Here is a 20,853-nt window from a genome sequence, read left to right as displayed (position 1 = left end):
AGGTTATTTATTTTTTGATCATATATTAGATACTGGATTACCCAACCATATTAGCCTTTCTTCTTCTATCTGAAAGTCAAATGAATTTTGACTGGATTCCATACATGAAATCAAAATAATACTTCTGCAATACTGAGGAGTGCTGAATTTTTACCAATTGCAACAGTCTAGACTCATCGGGTTCTTTGTTCCAATCACAAGACTCCAGGGATCCTCCCGCAGCTCACACGTTCATCCAACCTCTCAGGAGGCTTCAAGGGTTTCACTTGTGGCTTCACTAATTTCTTACGCGTGCATGGACTCTTCGCGACTGTGGCAACACAACCAGATGTCATGTCCGCCTCTTATATTTAAACAGGCACAGCCCTGTAAGGCAAGACATACCCGACCATTCATCCCTTAGATCCACTAGATGCACGTGCCTTGCCTAGCATGATGACCTGGAGATGTACACCTTGCATTGGCCACAGAGTCTGGGGAGAAGACCATTCCCAAAAGGCCTGCAGAGGCCACAGCAGAGACTATAACATATAAATATGTTATGTAATGCACATTACAATGCACAATAGCCTTCAGCATTAATGCAATCATTATCACATATTAATGTTAGCATCACTTTCCTCAGTAAACATTAGCATTTTACACCTCCTTGTCAACTAAACTCTTGGAAGCATAGCATTTGCCCAACTACAGTATGTTAACGTTTCTCATCCCCCTTACCTAAGAGACCTGCATTTACCTGCACTGCAATCTTTGTAACTCCCATAGAAGGAAATGGAGAGAACTATACACATGGGCGCCCACCTGTCCATTCATTCTCCGACAGGATGTCGCCGGGGGGCGTGGAGGAGCGGGGGGTAGCAGCGCGGAACAGGGGGGAGCTCTCTCTCTCTCCCTCTCCCCCCCCACTCCCCGCTGCAACCCCCCCTCACCCACAGCGCCCCCGAGTACTTTTCACCCGAGTAGTGAAGTACTCGAAAATCGCGGTGCTCGATTGCGAAATCGGCCTTACCGAGTACGTTCGCTCATCTCTAATGAGGATGTAAGGTTACTGTACATTAAATCCTTTATCTATAATTCACTCTGCTCTGCTTTACTACATGGGATTTTTCTCCAATGTCAGATCTCTACATTTTAATGAGCCCATTTTAATTACTGCTCATTTTTAGATAAAAACCTGAGTTATCTGTAAAAGTCTTCTTCTTCAAGGCAAACAGAAGAATAGCTCCAGTTTAGCAGAATGAATTTAACCTATCAGCACCACAGGACGTATATGTACATTAGATTAGTATGGCATGGGCTCAGAAGCTGAGCCCGTGCATACACATTGATTGCAGTTTTTAACCCTTAAAATGAACCAATCGGCATTTGGGGGTACCAATAACCCCCTCCACCTGCAATAAAATGACAAAAATGTTGTGGCAGTCATTTATTTCTGCCTATTTAGACATGCCTGATGCATCTCTTTATACAACGCCTGCAGAAATACCATATACTACAATACTGAAGTCAAGATAACAGAAAAATCTTTTTATTAGTGTAAAAAATGAAATATGGTAAAAGTTTAAAATCCCTCTATCCTTCCTGTATATATAATACCGTAATAAAAATAAAAAATACTCGCCCCCTCCCCCCAACCAGAAACATTTTTAGTATCACCGCATCTGTAGAAATTTGATCTATCAGAATAATATTTATCCCAAATGGTGAATGTTGTCAGAATGTGGTCCCTGTCTCCAAAAAAAACAACGAGTTCTAACACAATCTCATCAACAGAAAGATACAAAAAATAATGATGGTCATAAGATGGCAGCAGAAAATAATTTTTATTTTTCAAACGTAGTACAACACAAAACAACTGAGTACATTTGGTATCATTATATATAATCATATTGACCCACACAATAAAGTTAGTATGTTATTTTGCAGCAGTGGGTATGCCATAAAAACAATACCCCCCCCCCCCACCCCACCAGATGGAAAAATTGTGGGTTTTTTTTCCATTTGAATCCACTTAGAATTTTTTTAACGTTTTTAAGCACATTATTTGTTATATCAGTGAAAAATACTCGACTCACAAAAAGCAAGCCAACAGGTCTGTCAATGGAACAATAAGAATTGCGATTTTTGTGGGGAGGAGAAACCAAAAAGGAAAAAAATGGCTGCACACTTAAGGGGTTAAGCCAGAGGCGTAACTTGAAGCTCCCGGGCCCCGATGCAAAACCTGTAACAGGGCCCCCAACTATAATGCTTTATTCATAGTACTGGGCTCCCTGTATGGAGAAGAGAGTCCTTATGGGCCCCCTAAGGCTCCTGGGCCCGGGTGCAACCGCATCCCCTGCATCCTCTATAGTTACGTCCCTGGGTTAAGGGAAGAAAACAAGTTAAAAAAGTTCCATTTATTGATTACAATTAATGTTTTCTTACATAAATGTGAAGTTTGCAATTACTAAGATCCAGGAGGGAGCGACAGACAAAATTGGAATTATGGTAGCCTTCCGATGTCTGTGATTGCAGCTAAGCATTATAGATATTAGCAGACTCAGATTAGCAGGGAGATAGAACATGCTGATTTATTCCCTGATTGATTTTGCTCTTAAAGTGTCTCACATTAATAAATAGTAAAATAGATGACTATATCATTTAGCGGAAAGGAAACCGCAAATGCATCTCTGAGAGAATTGCACTACCCATAAATAAGTAAAGAGCAGCCGATGCACAACTTTTCAAGATGCACATTATATCTGCCAAAAGCCTTTCCGTGTCTTTAAGCAGACTGTCAGCTTTGAAGTCCAGGTTTATATAAGCTTTACTGGACTGCAGGCTAATCAGAGGGTCCTCCACCGATGTGATAGAACTAGAGATGAGCGAGTATACTCGCTAAGGCACATTCCTCGAGCGAGTAGTGCCTTTACATGAGTATCTCCCAGCTCGTCTCTAAAGATTCGGGGGCCGGCGCGGGTGACAGGTGAGTTGCGGCGGGGAGCGGGGGGGGGGGGGGGGGAGAGGGAGAGAGAGGAGAGAGGGAGAGAGAGATCTCCCCTCCGTTCCTCCCCGCTCTCCCCTGCCGCTCCCCGCCCCCCGCCGGCCCCCGAATCTTTAGAGACGAGCGGGGAGATACTCGGCTAAGGCACTACTCGCATGAGTAATGTGCCTTAGCGAGTATACTCGCTCATCTCTAGATAGAACCTGTCAGCGAGTTTTCAATACTTCCACTCCTGTTGCTGACTTCAAAAACTGCTGCAACGCAGCACACATGGAAGCGCCCCCACAGCCAAATATGGAATACATGGCGGTTCCATCAATAAGAACTTGGGGGGGTGGAATTCTGTATTATCTTGATATGTTTGTGGTATGGAGTCCCCATTTTTGCACAAATACCATGCTGAGCTTCTGAGAAGTCATATACCTGGTTTCTCTGAAAATAAGACCTACCCCAAAATAAGCCCTAGCATGATTTTTCTGGGTTTTGAAGGATGCTTGAAATATATGCCCTACTGCAAAAATAAGTCATAGTTACAGTTAATTTAAAAAATTCTATTTAAATAGTGTCCAGGCAGCTATACATGTAAAAAAGTTAAATATTTTGGAACAAAAATCAATATAAGACCCTGTCTTATTTTGGGGAAATTTTGACTCGGTGCTCACATACAGTAAAAAAACATCTTTGGTATGACTGCAAAAAATAACTTTTTTTTCCATACGTGTCCAGCGCCATGTGGCCTCTGTATTTGGTCTGTATGTCAGGGGCTTTTTCTGTATGCCAATGCGTTTTTCAAATCTGCATAAAAAAGAATGAAACAAGCGCAATCTATTTTTCTGTATCTTAAAAAAAATAAAAGACAGACTACATGCCTGAGTTCTGTGTGTTGCAAGACGGATAGAACTCGCATGTGAATAGAACCCATTATTTTCAATGGGTAAATTTACATGAGCGACTTTTCCCTCACACCAATAGTGCAAGATTGAAAAATCCCAGCATGTCCTATTTTTAGGGGATTCCATTGGGAGAATCCCCCATTATTGTCTATGGCAGCGTGAAATAAATCACACTGCTCTTACATGCCAGTGCGATGTGTTTTTTACATTTTAAGTATTGGAACCACGTACGATTTTTTTTTTAAACAGGTGTGAAAAGCGCAAGTAAATCTGATGCATATCACAATTTTGTTTGCGCTACATGCATCACACACTCTTCAAAATTACACGTAAAATTGCAGGTAAATGAGTGCGATGTAGGTCAGATTTTATATCACACTTGTCCATGTAAACAAGGCCTTAGGACTTAAACAGATGGGCATGTTTTAGTCTTGTTTGGGACAAAACCAAACCATTGATTTCAATGGTTTCGTTTCCACTTTCGATATTCTCTCAAGTTATTACTACGTGCGAGAAAAGATAGGGAGTGTTTTCCTACGTATGAGAAAGACAGGGCAGGACCTATCTTTCCCCTTTTTTTTCAAACTCACATACACTAGCACAGAGTTTGAATAGTCCAATCACATGGACGCCTGTCTGTTAATCAGACTAGCAGCACTAGCTATCAAGGGGAGGAACTTCTTATCTCCGACTACATTCCTTCTCTCAGATTGGAATATTAATAAAGTCTATGCTACTTGGGTATATAAGAATTATATGTTCACATAGCGACATACACCTGGGGCGTAAACATATGTTAATCATTAGCATCATTACATACTAGGCCAATTATGAGTTGTTATGATGTTGGGGAGGCGTGCATGTAACTGGTGCGTCATGGTCAATTATATTTGTATTGTACTTCCTTTGAATAAATCAGAAGAGTATTGGGGGCTGATGGATAACATCTGTCAGTTTAAATTCATATATTCATGCATGAAGCTTCTCATTATAACCAATCTGGAGCAAACCAGTGAAATCTTCTGGAATATGATTTATTCCCATAACATCAGATTAACTTGACTCCTAATATGTTAAGATAACTTCCTGTACTGCAGTTGCTTTACAATGGCTATTGTGCTAAAATGAGAGCACAATAGCTTTTCAAGGGCTCAAGATAACTTGTTGCATAAAATTATCATAGTTGAGTTAAACTTTGCTACATCTGTAACAAGGAGAGCTGCAGCATTGATTTCTAGCACTTGGAGGGGTGTTCCTAGGGTCCTAAAAGTTAAAGGACGCACGTTCCAAGGCATATTGCATGTTTATTAATGATACCACTAAATAAGGCCCAAATAATACCACCACACCACTCTCTGTTGTCCTCAGTTTAGTGCGCTTACCTCTCTGCTCCTGGAGAATGAATCCTGGTGGCTGGAGTATATCGAACCAGTGCCAAAGGGACGAAACAGAGCTGTGGTGCTGACAGGGTGCACCACAAATGTCACAAGCTGACCAATAAGCAGAACCTCTCTGATTCGCGACATTTGTGTCCACAACAGTGACAGACTGGCTGGCTAGTGGTCTCTATGTCTCTGTGATAGAGACAATCAGACAGTTGAACCCAACATACACAGGGCTGGGCACTGCATGCAATCGATGTGGTGGGTCTGAAGGGCCCTTCCCATCCTGCACTGTAAACGTACATTGCAATAAGCAGGTCGTTCCCATGAACTGATATATTATTACAGAGCAGTGAGCGGAGAGGTTCAGCTGAGCCCCTGCTCTAACGGGCTTGTGTAAATATCACCATAAGCAGCATTTACATTTATTGATCATTTTTATGGTGCTAGAATAGCTCAAGGTCAACAATAGACTGTTGTTTTAGGATCGATCACTGATCCTTTCCTTTATTTACATGGGTCAATAACTGTTATGATTTGCCTTTCAGCAGATCATAGTGCTAAATGGCCTTAATACCTCAATATAGTGAACTAAAAAAAGTTTTGAATACACTATACTACATATACGTAAAAACATATATGCACATATACATGCATATTCACATGGATACATAGTAGAAGAGTCCTATAACTTGTAGAACTAGTCACTAGTAAGCAGATGACAAAGTCCCCTCTGCTGATACCCCCAGCAATTAGCTGTAATCTCTGGGAAAATCTAGTAGTGCTTCATTTTCCTGCAGCACCCCCACAGGGGAAATTAAGTATTACAAAGTGCAAATGTATATTATTGGGTTGTTTTTCTAATGCAGGTTGGAATAGGTCCTCCAGAGTGAGAAACAAATTTTCTCAGGCTATATTCACACAGACAACTGTGATTTTGATCAGTTTGACTGATTTCACTGAGAGTTTATGTGAGGTTTATATCAGTTTTTGTATTTATTTTTTCTTCTCAATAATTTTTATTGGTTTTTGTAATGAACAAAGAATAAAAGAAGGTTGACATATTTGTTGCATTAGAATTTTTAACATGTGACTCTTCCGAGTGCAATCAGTTTTCTTGTGCTTGAAAAGAAAACTCAATGGGGCCCAATTCATGTAATTTAAAACTCCCGCTGAATTCAATGGGTGCGTGAAAAAAAAGCAGCACATGTGCATTCCATTTTTTTTACTGTGCTCACTGACTTGAATGGCTGATTCTAGTCCAAGAGTTGCATCAGAATAGGCCATGCTGCAATAATTGAAGTCAATGGAATACCCATTCATGTCATGCCAGTGCATTCTGTTTTTTCACGCACCCATTGACTTGAATGCCTGATTCTGGACCAGCAATTGCATCGGAATGGGTCATACAGCAATATTTTTTACACAGACTCTTGGTCTATAAAAAAATTGCACATGTGAATTCACACATTAAAGCGGCCCTGCGGGCCTGAACAAACAAAGACGGCCGAACCGCTTCTCTGATACACATTATGTATTAGTATACATCAGTAGTCTTCGATGCTACATGGCGCTCTGACTGCTCAGCACAGCTCACATAGGCAGCACTGATCAATCAAAGCAGGCATAGTCTAATGATGCATATTAATATACAATGCACTTCAGGTAGTCAGAGAAGCTGGTGCAGCCATCTTTGTTTGTCAAAGATCATAAGGTCGCTTTAACTTCGTTGGTTCTGTCCAAGTTTCCGACTCCGATATATAAAAATTGTCCATGTGAATAAACCATAACTGTTCCCCACTTTGGACAAGAGAAGAGGATTCTGAGCAGAGGACCCCTCTATTAATTCAGAATTTCCTAATAGGGGATGTGAAAATGGGTTTTCTAAAATAGACAACCCTTTTAGCCCCTTAGCACTCTATGATGTACAGTTATGTCATGGAGGTTCGGAGTTATATGGAGTTATTGGGGTTAAGCCCACAGCATACAATGTGGGCATCAGTTGTTTTTGACAGCCAACACCTGCCTGTAACAGACACGCTCAGCACTCATACTGATCTGACAGCGGTATTTAAATGCCCCGATTCCTAAATGGTTCTGCCGCGATGCGATTGCGAGGTGCCATTCAGTTACCATGGCATCTGGGGCCCAGGGCTGCCATTGCAGATTGCCTATGAAGCTATGTCTGTGGAGTGGCTTCAGAGACTGCCTGTTAGATAATGGTATAATGCAATACTATGGCAGTACTATGGTAATACTAAGGCATTACATTAAACTGCAGGAGTGATCAAACGATTGTAAGTTCAAGTTCCCTACAGGGGCTAAGAAAAAAATTAAAAATGAGTAAAGAAAAAAAAAAGTTTTATTAATGAATAAAAAAATAAATAAAAGCTAATAGAAGTAAAGAAAAAAACTTTTCCTATATTAATAGTAAAAAAAATAAAAACAAACATATTTGTTACTGCTGTGTCCTATCCAAGTAATGCATTATTTATCCCACACAACAAATGTCCTTAAAAAAATACATTGCAGAATTGTGCTATTTTAGTCACCCAGTCCGCAAAATTTTTTTATAAAAAGTGATTAAAAAGTCATATGTACTCCAAAGTGGTACTAATTGAAACCACAGGAACATCCCACAAAAAAACAACCCCTCACACAACTATGTAGATGTAAAACTAAAAACGTTATGGCTGTCAGAGGATGGTGGTCGAAAATTTTTTAAATTTTTTCCAAAGATACTACATTTCTTGAATGTAGTACAGCAAAAAAAAAAAAAAAACTATAAAAATTTTGTATTGTCCCATTTGTACCTACCCATACATAGAATAAAGTTATTGTGTCATTTTTTTTCTTCAGTCTGTATGATGTTGAAACAAGACTCCCCGACCCCAAAGATGTTGAAATTGTGTTTTTTTCCCATTTCACTACACTTTTGTAAACATTTTTCAGTACATTATATGGTAGATTAAACAGTACCATTAAAAAATACAAGTTGTCCCGCAAAAAACAAGCCCTCAGACAAAGTTAAGATTGTTTTTGAAAGTGGGGCCGAAAAACTGAATATGAAAAAAAGGGCCGCATCCTTTAGGGGTTAAAAATTCTGTTGTGCAGCTACATAGTCTCTCTAAGCCACGGTCATGTACAAAAACATAGAATAAAACCAGACACCACAATGAGCCATGAAATTTATTATGCAGACACTGAAATAGCTTAATGCCTTTATGTTGCTGTTTCTCAAATTGTATCAGTCTAAGTGTTCTCAATGGTAATTGTGATTCTTATCAGCCATACGCTTTACGAGACCTGCATTACCTGATGAAATATGAAGAGCGCCCGCATGCATTATTTATTATTCCGTTATGAATGTGGCTGTTGCATGTAACCCGGTCAGATGATTTATGCATGTCACTGCCTGGTTTACTAGTCAACATTCATGTCCATTCCCCCTTTCATTGGATGTTTTCTGTAAACTCCACAGCCTTTAAATAAAATGGCATCATTTTTATGGAAGACAATGCAGATAACTCACCCAGATTTGCAGCTTGATTCTTTTTTCATTTTTGAAGACAGTCTTAACCTTGAAATCAATCCCAACAGTGCTGACAAAAGCTGACGTGAACGAGTCATCGGCATAGCGAAACAAGAAGGACGTTTTACCAACGCTGCTGTTTCCGATGATAAGCAATTTAAACATATAGTCAAAGTTCTGATCGGAAGTGTCTTTCTGTCCATATCTGGTGTCCTGTACAGATGCCATCTGTAATAATAAAAGTTGCACATATTACCAGATCTTCTGTAGAGGGTGAAGAAAAAGTCCCAACAATTTTGTAAATACTGAGTAATCCTCTATCCAAACTTTGCTTCTATACTTTACCCTTAAGTAGGCTCATTGGGGCATATTTATTAAAAGGGTTGTAAACTATTTATGGCCTATTCCTAGGATAGGTCATCAATAATAGATTGTGAAAGGTCTATCGCCAGGGACCCCTGCTGATGCGCATATACACTGAGATGATGTTTGCAGTAAGCAGACCGCTCTGTTTTTTTCGCAGGGGTCTGGCTTGGTATTAGAAGCAAAGTTCCCATTCATTTCAAAGGGAACTTGGACTGCAATACCGAGCCTGGCCACTGCAATAAGAACGGAGCTGTCTGCTTCCTGCAAAAATCAGCTCAATGCACAAACACACCACCTCGGGAAACAGCTGATCAGTGGGAGACCCAGAAGATGGACCCCAGCCAACCTACTATCGGTGACCTATTTTGAGTATAAATAGTTTACAACTGGACAACCCCTTTAAAGCAACTGCATTTCCATATTTACTAAACCCTTTTCCCCTCAACTTATGTGAAGAATTATGGCATAGGGCTATATAGTTGCATGCAGTGGGACATATTTACAAAAAATATTGCCACTTTTCAAACTCCACAATGTGGCGACGAGCTAAAGCAGACAAATAACTGTTGCAAAACAGAAAACGTGTCTTAGTAGCTGCACTGAATTCATCAAGGCAGCATGCACTTTGGTGAGGAACATGGTGCACATTGTACAGCAATGGTGCTCTGCAGAGAACTATTCATGATCCTCAGTTCTAATTGGACACAGAAGCAGCTGGGTCAACTCTTCCAGTTGTATCTGCAGTCAGCCTATCTCTAGTTCCCCTCATCTGATCTCCCGGTAATATTTAGTCTGTTTTTGTTTTACTCCTTTTTTTGACCTTTTGCAATATAAGACAAACAGATACAAAATAGGGCTCACAGGCCCAGAAGCTTTCCAACATAAAAAGAACCAAGCTTCTGCCAAAATAACCGTAAGAGTTCAAAAATTAAACGTAGAATATAGGGGTGAAATAAATCCACAAGAAACCAATAGTGTTATTAACACGGGGCGGGGGAAAGATGAACAAAAAGAGAAATGGGGGAGATCGAAGAGGAAATAAAGTAGAAAGACAGAGAAGACATAGCACAAAGAAGAGAATCAGCGTAAGGACGGCGTAGAGAAGAGCCACTGAAAGAGTCTAGGAGATGATAAGCCATCTGTATTTCAAAGAATTCTGAATCTCCATCCATGGTCATGTTTTAAGGAATTTACCATTAAAAGGGGATTCCGGGCACAGGCTTGTCTCCACAGTTTAGGAATGCAGGCCACATTGACCAGATAACTCACCACCAATCGTTTGGAAGTGGATAATGGGATGTGTCTGAGATGCAGCGAGAACAGTACAGGAGATTAAAGGCCCATTTACACGGAGCGATTATCGCTAAAAAAATCGCTAAAAGGCAATCGTTTTAGCGATAATTGTTGTGTCTAAATGTACGCCCATCATGCACTTTTTGTGCACTGCTAGCTGATCATTAAATTCAGTCCAACCTAAAAATCGTCATTCAGCCTTATCAGCAGTTCTCCACTGGGAGTGCTGATAGCATTGTTTCCTCGTGGAGAACAAAGGATCTGAGCACAGATAAGAGCCCACGGGCTATTAACTGCTTTCAGCTAAGGCTTCATTTGCACATATAATTGCTCTTAAGTAGCTACTTAATAGTTTATGCAAAATGATCGCTCAAAGCTGTCATTCAAACTGTTGTTTGAGCGATCTTTGAGCGATCATCGGCCCATGTAAATGGGCCTTTATGCAGCAAAGGTTTGTGAACTTAGAGGTTAATATATAGTCTTGGCCCAGTTGCTGGAAAGGTGGCGGCATATTTATTGGTTTAATTCAATACATTGGAGCCTGCATACTTATCCACCTTCTGCCAGTTGTTGTCCAGCTCCAGGCACCACTGCACTAGGTTCTGACACTATCTAGCATCAGAATACAGTGCGTAGCAACGCACACAACGCTTTGATGTGGGAACAAATGCAGTGGCGTCTGGAGCTGTACGAAGGTTGGAAGCAAGGAGGGTAAGGGTGCCTATATGAGGAGCCACTGTCATTTAGATCAGTGTTCCCCAACTCCAGTCCTCAGGGACCGCCAACAGGTCATGTTTTCAGGATTTCCTCAGTGTTGCACAGGTGATGTAATTATTGCCGGAGCCTCAGACATTGCCACAGGTGTTCTTGCCATAGGATATCCTGAAAACATGACCTGTTGGTGGTCCCTGAGGACTGGAGTTGGGGACCGCTGATTTAGATAGTCACCCAGACAAGTCGTTGAAGTGTATGAACAGCAGTCGCTTGTTTGCTTTTGCACAGTGCTTGTTGTCCATTAGTTGCTGGCCAACATATTGCTCATAGAGGGGATCTCCATGCAAATTCTTTCGCAAGTCATTAAACTACAAATTACTTCTGAATATTTTTTTGTTTGATCTGGGGTCTGAATAAAATTAGGGATATTATACTGATACAGAGCTCTGGCCTGGGGCCTAATATTAACATAAAAGAAGATTGAATGTGTTTAGAGGGTCTGAATTTTAATTTCTGTCCAATCTGGGGCCTGAATAAAGTGAGGGGTCTGAAATTAATTTAGGGGTCTGCTCTAGGGTCTAATAATATATTGGGTCTGAATATATTTACCCATGCTCTTTATACAAGCCATGACTCTTGGAAAGCCAATAGTGATTTCTGCTATGACCCACTGATTGAATATCACTCTGTGTTGGACTATCCCATGTTCACATCGCTGCAGAACAATAATTATAATCTTTATTTATATAGCGCCAATATATTCCACAGCGCTTACAAGACGCGTCCGAGTAGCAGCTGGACAGGAAGATGAGCCTGGCTGCCGAATTCAGGATGGATTGGAGAGTGTAGAGTCTGGTGCAGAGTGGATGAGGGCAACAGTAAGCGATTTTAACAAGAAAACAAGCAAGAAAAGATAGTAATGTTTTGTAAGAAGCCAAATGGTCCTCAGGTTTTACAAGGCATTATGTTCCTTCTCTTAGTAAGTGCTCCTCTGAATAGTGTTTTTTTATAGGGAGTCTGTCAATTTAAACATGCTGTCCAAACATGTTATAGGAGGAGTTGAGCAGACTGATATATAGTCTTATGGGGAAAGATTCAGTAGAATTTGTGTTTTATTAATTTATACATCTGTTCTGAGCTGAATAGTCCAGTGGGCGGTCCTATCAGTAATTGGCAGCTACCCCTGTATGTGCAGTCATACACAACTGCCAATCACTGATAGCCCCGCCCACTGGACTATTCAGCTCAGAATGTGCAGAGATATAAACTAATTAAATAAAAGTTATACTGAATCTTTCCCCATAAAACTATATATCAATCTGCTCAACTCCTCCTGCTCTATAGTATGATGCCTGCAGTTTGGACAGCATGTTTGAGATGACAGATTCACTTTAAGCTTTTACTCATGCAATAACTGAATAAAATGCATACCGATATTTTCAGTAGATAATGTAACAAACTACCCTGATCTAAGGAACCTACAGTCCACCAAAGACCGTCCTTAGAGCAATACCTGGGGGTCCGTGGCCAATGGACCTACTACTAAAACGCATATTATTATCCCAAACCAATTGTCTTGTGGTTATAGTGGTTGGGGCCCATGACTTTTAATGGCTGTGGGCCCAAATAGCTACCCTGAAAGGTAATACAAGCTACACTCCACTGTTTCTTGCAATATATTGTAAATAACTTCAGCTAACAGGAAGCAATGTGTTACATCACCCCCCAATTATTATGCGTATCTATTTCCTAGAATAGTCCTGACGTATGAAAAACAACATGTGTCATGATATTAGATGACTCGTACAACACTACTAATAGACTTACTCAAGAAGGAAAACACATTGCTAGTGGGAGCTACAACACTACTGTTATCACCCAACCACACAAGAAATAAGAATGAATGCATAATAGGATTGTATTATGTCCTGAATTATAAAATATAAGGACACGAAAAGGTAAACCATAAACCAGAGTACTGATAAAGAGATAAGGAGCATCCATTTACTTTAGGCGATCCCGATTCTACCATGTAGAGTTACTTTTTAGGCGTACCATCTGCTTAGTTAGTCCATATATCCTCTATTGTCTTAAAAATGTGTTTTTGTTGCCTGAACCAAATACCAATGATTTGGAGGAAGCCTAGTAGTACATTAGGAGGCAATGACCATGTATTCAGTGCGCAATGTATCTGTCACATCCGTCCAGTGCTGTCGAAGGAACTGACCAACAGATTCAGAAACAGGGGACATGGATAGGGTAAATGACATGAAAATCACAGGGAGGATTCTGGATTGTTAGACATCCAACACAAGACAACTGGCAGTCATAGGTGAGGCCTAGGACCTTCCCCAGATCTCTCCCCAACCGGACCTACCAATAAAATGAAGCACCCGCTCCAAAAAAGGCTATCCAGAGGTGTAGCATGGAAGAATGGGAATATATAAAGACAGATCGAGACAGAGTGGACAAATTAACAGGTCAAGGTCTAAGTATGAGAGCAACAAAAGTCTGTAACAGAGACACAACCAGGCAATTCGTAGTCTGAAGCCCTACGTCCAAAATAGGAAGGCACTGAAAGGAACACAAAGGAAAAAAAACACAAAACCACTGAGCAAGACCAGTATACAAATGTATTACTGGCATCAATGGCAAAGACAAGCTGGAATAAATACCCTAAGCAAGATACTGATTGGCTGACTATGACGATAGACAGCTCAGCCAGCTTAACAGTGTTACAACAGAAGGGAGATATTTCTCCCTCTGCGCCTTGCACCGAATGGCACTGTGCATGCACTAGCGAGCACATCACATGCTCTGAGGCTGACACCTCGATGTCACATCGGACCCGTGCATGCCGCGCATGCGTCTGATCCCCATTGCAACACTGTGACAGTATCTTATGTGATAAGTTGCTGTCATTAATAGACATCATGCTCATCTACTTTCTACTGATGTTATTTGATTTTCTCTCTATAGCCAGACATTGGCTGCAATTATCTGTTCCCTGCATATATTTTTAGTGGTTTTCCAAATTGACATTCTATCGGCCTCTCCTGACAACAGCTTTCTACCCTACCATACTTCTCAACTATTTTCTCTTCTCCTAGTTCTCTTTTTAATTTCTTTTTGGACTTCACTTTATCATAGTCTGCAGTTGGACTTAAAGCCAATTCATTGTCCAATTTTCAACACCGTGTTTAATTACATTTTGTGCTGTTTAATTTAATAAAATAAGACCTTTGTGGTGATCTCAGCTCAGCTTTTTGTGATAAAGCTAAATAATAATTCTGGGTGTCTGAAGTAATCACTAGATAGAGTTATGGCAGACCGTATTGCCATTGATTTTAAAAGGGTTTTCATTGGACTAAATAAAAGAATTATAAGGGCAGGGAATGTAATAAAATAAAAAAAATAAGCCGTACTGGTTAAGGAGTTTGAAGAAAACTGTGCACCAATTAGATGTGTGTTTACAGGCTGAACTGACAGCCAATCAGGTGTCAAGGCTGGGAGTAACATAGTGTGAAAGGCTGAAAAAAGACACATTTCAATCATCCAGTTCAGCCAATTACCCCCCACCCAATGTTGCTCCAAAGAAAGGCAAAAGGCCCCACAAAGTAGATGCAAATTTTCCTCATTTTAGGGACAAAATTCCTCCTTGACTCCAAATCTGGCAATCAGAATAATCCTTGAATCACCGACCCTTCTGAAGTAATCAGTGACTACAACCTGTAATATTGTATCACTCAATAAAGACATCGCCCCTCTAAAACTCTTTTAGTGAGTTCTCCATCACCACGTCCTATACATAGTGATTAGGTCGCTCCTCATCTGTCTCATTTCTAAACTAAATGACCCCAATTTTAATCACCTCTCTGGGTATTATAGACTGCCCTTTCCTTTCATTACTCTAGTTGCCCGCATTTGAACCCTCTCAAGCTCTGATATGTCCTTCTTGAGGACGGGTGCCCAAAACTATCCACAATATTCCATGTGTGGTCTAACCAGTGACTTTTAACCTCTTCCCCTCTCCTGACATACATTTACGTCCTGGAGCATCGGGGTATGTATGCAGAGAGTTCGCAAGGCGACCTCTCTGCATACAGCGCAGACGTCAGCTGTTTACTACAGCTGACACCCGCGGGCAATAGCCGCGATCAGCCGTTCGCCCGATCGCGGCTATTAACCCTTTAAATGCTGCTGTCAATTCTGACAGGGGCATTTAAAGCCCCCGAACAGCGTTGAGATCGGGGGAGCCATGCAGGTGTCATGGCTGCCAGGGGCCTTCTGAAAGGCCCCAGGGCTGCCTTGAGAGACTGCCTATCAAGCCATCCCCGTGGGGTGGCTTGATAGGCTGCCTGTCAGAATGCAGTATGACGTAATGCTATAGCATTACGTCATACTGCAGGAGCGATCGAAGTATCGCATATCGTAGTCACCCAGGGAGACTTAAAAGTAACGTGAAAAAAATAGCAATAACGTTTTTTTAATTGTAAAAAAAAAAAGTAATACAAATTTAAATCACCCCCCTTTTGCCATAACTATAATTAAAAAGTCTAAGTATTAAAATAAAAATACATATTTGGTATAGCCATGTCTGTAAAAGTCCAATCTATCAAAGTAGTGCATTATTTACCGCGCACGGTGAACGTCATCCGAAAAAAAAAAAAAAGAACGCCAAAAATGCACTTTTTCAGTCACTTTGTCTCCCAGAAAAAAACGCAATAAAAAGCGATCAAAAAGTCGTATGTATTCCGAATTAGTACTAACGGAACATTCAGGACATCCTGCAAGAAATGAGCCCTTGCTGATCTACGTTGATGGAAAAATAAAAAAGTTATTGCACGCACAAGATGACCGCAGAAAATAATTGAAAAAAATTAAATGTCTTTGAAAAAAAAAAAGAGTAGTACAGCAAAAAAAAAATATACAACTTTGGTATCGTAGCAATTGTACTGACCCATAGAATAAAGTTATCATGTCGCTTTTGTTGCAGTTTGTGCACCGTAGAAACAAAACGCACTGAAAGTTTTTCAGTACATTATATGGTACATTAAATTGCACCATTGAAAAATACAACTCATCCCGCAAAAAACAAGCCCTCATACAGCGACGTTGATGGAGTTATGATTTTTTTTAAGGGGGGGAGGAAAAAACGAAAATGGGAAAAAAAAGGGGCCGCGTCATGAAGGGGTTAAAGAGGAAGAACAATGTTCTCGTCACGTGCCCCTAGAACTCTTGTAATGCACCCCATGATCCTATTCGCCTTGGTTGCAGCTGCCTGGCACTGGTTGCTCCAGTTAAGTTTACAGTTAACTAAAATCTCCAAATCCTTTTCCATGTTGGTTTTGCCCAGTGGTTTCCTATTCAGTGTGTAATGGTGACATGTATTTCCCTTACCCATGTGCATAACCTTACATCTATCAGCGTTAAACCTCATTTGACATTTTTGTGTCCAAGCCCTCAACGTATGCATTTGCAACCACATTCTGTCCTCTCTTGTGTTAAATGCTTAACATAGTTTTGTATCATCTGCAAAGTTTGATATTTTACTGTCCAACCCTTCTACCAGGTCATAAATAAATCTGTTAAAAAGAACAAGGCACAATACTGCCTGCCCTCTGTGGTACTCCCAAGTAGCAGTGACCCAAAATACTCATAATTCCTCACTTAGAGATACTTAGATACATAAATTTGATAGCAATGGAAAAGGAAACTCAAAAGGTTTTGTTGCACAGCATGAATAATGTTCATGTCAGAGGTGATCAATGTCATCCCCTTTGTCACTCGACACACATGCAGCCTGTAGTTAAGTTCCTGCTATACATGCTGTAGTGTATCACGATTGACTGATACAATGGCTTCTGTGATGTGCATTTGCAGATCATTAATGGTGGGTGGTAAAGGGGGCATGTAGACTCTAACACTCCCCAGAGAAAAACATGACAAGATGTAAGGTCCGGGGAACATGGAGGCCAAGGAAGAGGTTCACTATCGTCAACACCTGCACCGCCAATCCATCTGTTTGGTAGTTGCCAACTGAGCTCACTTCTGACTTCATTGTGAAAATGAGGGGTTGGGGGGTGCACTGTCCAGTTGGAAGATGAAACCTGGGATCTAGCTGCGGCAGAAGCCATATCTGTAGCATCCAGGTAGGAAATCCCGGGGATTGTTTCCTCATAGAAAATGAAGCGACCATTAATTTTTCTACAGGCTATAGCGCAAAACACATTCCCCTTAATGGAGTTGCACATACCCTCCAACATAGACAGGTGGTTTCCCTCCCTCCCAGATTCTGACATTATGTTTGTTGCCTGAGGGGTGGAAGGTGGCTTCATCACTAAACACTAAAGACTCCATTAAACTATTGCTTTTCATTACAAGTTGTATACTCTCACAGAAATAGCATCACCCTGCTCTGAATGTTGGCCGGTTTCAGGGTCGGTAGCAATTGTAATCAGTAGGTATGACATCACAAACATTTGCGCAGAATCTCCCACACAGTTGGCGGCGGGACGTCCAAATCTCTGCTCATTCTGACAGGGATTTCTGAGGACTTTGTGAGAAACTTGCATGGACGCTCCGCTGTTTTCATGCTTACTGGTGGAAGGCCGGATGATTTTCGCTTAAAGATGCAACCTTTTTCCTTAAAATTGGATTCCTACTTACCAACTAGATGGTGCTTCACCAAACCTTGTTAGAACATGGTGCTACACACTAATAACAGACTGCTAGACATGAAAATCAATGGCTCAAAACACTCTCCTGTCTTTGTTGGCAGCCATATTGTCTCATATCCTCCTAGCAACGACTACAGTAAAATAAAACATTTTGGGCCTCATTTAACAAAACTGTAACACTGAGACCGTCCTTCTTCCCTTTAACAACCAATTACAGCAGAGCTTTTATTTTACCTAAACAACTTGAAAAATAAAAGCTGCACTGTGATTGGTTGCTATGGGCAACAAGGACGGTCTCAGTGTTAGACAGTTTTGCTAAATGAAGCTTTTTGAGTTTGTTTCTATTGATATCAAGTGTATGTATCTGAGTGTCATTAAATGGGAGTTATGATGGTTTCAAATCAGGAAGATCATTTGTAATAACCTTGTATGTGCCACTAATAATCACTCTCTGCTTTCAGGAGGAGACGGTTGAGCATGAGGATGACATTGGGAGCGGAGACGATACAGCAGCTGACACCGTGACACCGGATCAGAGTGCTGGTATGATGAAACAAAGATGGACATAGGCTAAAAAGTGCTCTGCTACAACCACCATAAGACCCCCTACTCCATTATCAGGTCAAATGATAACGTGTAACGCAACTGAAGTTCAGCAAATCAATGATCAAAGAAATAAAGTTTGGCCCCCATCACTGTTTCATCCTATTACATACTCACCTTCTTAAATGGCCTCCTTGTCCAACGCAGTAGGAGCCCCATTCCTGGCCACTTCAATCCCAGAAGTTGAATGCAATGCAATCAGAAGCTTCAGAAGTGCTACTGCCATGAATGACTGCTGAAGGCTGTGATTGGCTGATGGGCACATGTACAATGAACGGCATGTGACCCCTAAAACTTCTACTGGAATCGGAATGGGGGTGAATTGGGAAGGCAGCACTGTACCATGAGGCAATTTAAGAAAGGCAATATGCTTTATTTTTCTATTTAATTACATTTCCTGCCCATTATAAATTATTTAGTCTATGAAAATCCCTGTAATGTATGCAGTTAGGCTATGTTCACATCTACTTTAGAGGATTGTGTTTAGATGCTCCATTATGTGAGCAGGAAAGTGGAATCTCCTGCCCGAAAGGACTTGTATATAATGCGGTCTATTTGGTTTCTGTTCAACCGTCTGGCATTTTACTGGCCCAAACAATTCTGCATACATGTCACACCAGATCTGTGACGGAGCCTCCGAATGCAGATGTGAACATAGCCTTATGGTAGCTCCTACGGATTCTATTGCGGAGGATGTACGATAGGCAGATGAAATGTTGAGCTTCAGTTCTAGTCTAAGCTGGAGAGAAATAGAAAATTAAACAATGCAGAATTTTAGACCTACTGACATTTAAAAAAAAGCATGTTTAAAGGTTAATATTCCCTTAAAGGCAATTTCATAGTCTGCAGAACCCTTGTGAGGTGGTATACCAGCCGATGTTGTTGGGGAAGGTTGTGTTCGGTCCCGGTGATTTTTGTTCGACACGTTGTTCAGTTTTACTCCTATGTTGCGATGGCTGATTTATACGAACAACGTGCAGCTAGGTAATTTTGTTTCCTTTTTCACTGCCCAGAGCACTCATAAAAAATATTCGCACAGAGCAAGATGGGTGAATACAGATGGTGAGGCACGGATGGCATGTCGTTTTTCATCAAAAATTGGTTAACATTCAGCATTGTATGACTGGTTCTCCCATCATGACAACACACCTGCCCACACAGCGCTGAGGGTTAAGCAATCTTTGACAAAAAACGGCATGACACCCTCGCCTCACCCTCTGTATTCACCCAATTTTGCTCCGTGTAATTCATTTTTTTTAACTGCTTTGAGCGGTGAAAAAGGAAACACAATTTCACAGCTGAATGTTGTTCATATGAATCGGCCGTCAAAAAATAGGTGCGAAACTGAACAACTTGTTGGAAAAAAAAATCACTGGAGTCGAATGCAATGACTAGCATAGTACCTAGAAGCCCTAGTATTGCCCCGCCACTATCTTTCTGCTATCTTTGCAGTCCCATTGGAAGTGAATGGAGCATCAGCACACTTTTTAACAGCTAGTGCTCCGTTCATTTTGACGCCACTGCAGGGGAAGAAGCATCCCTACAGTGAAAGTCAGAGTGGGACACAGGACCCCCGTTCTGGAGATCGGTGGTAGAATCAGCGGTGAGACCTCCACCGATCAGCAAGTCATCTTCTATCCTGTAATAGGATATAACTAGAGATGAGCGAACCTACTCGTTTCGAGTAATTACTCGATCGAGCACCACGATTTTCGAGTACTTCCGTACTCGGGTGAAAAGATTCGGGGGGCGCCGGGGGGCGGGGGAGGCGTGGCGGAGCAGGGGGTAGCAGCGGGGAACAGGGGGGAGCCCTCTCTCTCTCCCTCTCCCCCCCCCCCCCACTCCCCGCTGCAACCCCCCACTCACCCACGGCGCCCCCCGAATCTTTTCACCCGAGTACGGAAGTACTCGAAAATCGTGGCGCTTGGGCGAAAAAGGGGCGTGGCCGAGTAGGTTCGCTCATCTCTAGATATAACATATGATCCTGGTAAAACCCACTTAAAAAGATGCCAGTAGTAGATCAAGGTGGAGAAATGAAGTGGTATTTACATGTGTTCAGTACAATTTTGGACAAATGTCTCACATATATTTGACTGTATTTTCGTAGCGCCAAATACAAATGACAGGTCCCACCCAGAGGCATAACTTGAAGCTTCTTGGTCCCGATGCAAAAATCAGCAACAGGGCCCCCAACTACAATGCTTTATTCATGGTACTGGGCTCCCTATATGGAGAAGAGAGGCCTTATGGGCCCCCTAAGGTTCCTGGGCCCGGGTGCAACCGCATCCCCTGCATCCCTATAGTTACACCCCTGGTCCTACCTGAAATGCTCTCTGTTTGGTTTCATTTATTTTGCTACCTCTTTTCATATTTCCTGCTCACATTGGAGTGGAAAGTCTTTTTA

The 20,853-nt window shown here is 41.3% G+C and overlaps 1 protein-coding gene across 2 annotated transcripts in view; it reads right to left on the bottom strand.

Annotated features, from left to right (window-relative positions):
- The window catches only part of RAB3C (RAB3C, member RAS oncogene family), a 161,706-nt gene that overhangs the window by 126,526 nt on the left and 14,327 nt on the right, over window positions 1–20,853 (bottom strand). For both annotated transcript variants that reach the window (XM_066602772.1, XM_066602770.1), the window contains exon 2: window positions 8,794–9,021. In XM_066602772.1, coding sequence (XP_066458869.1) covers window positions 8,794–9,021 — 228 coding nt within the window. The remainder of the gene's footprint in view (window positions 1–8,793; window positions 9,022–20,853) is intronic.

Source organism: Eleutherodactylus coqui, chromosome 5 (genome assembly GCF_035609145.1).
Source record: "Eleutherodactylus coqui strain aEleCoq1 chromosome 5, aEleCoq1.hap1, whole genome shotgun sequence".
NCBI lineage: Eukaryota > Metazoa > Chordata > Amphibia > Anura > Eleutherodactylidae > Eleutherodactylus > Eleutherodactylus coqui.
The sequence above is the reverse complement of the archived record's forward strand: the minus strand, read 5'-3'. Positions and strand labels throughout refer to the sequence as shown.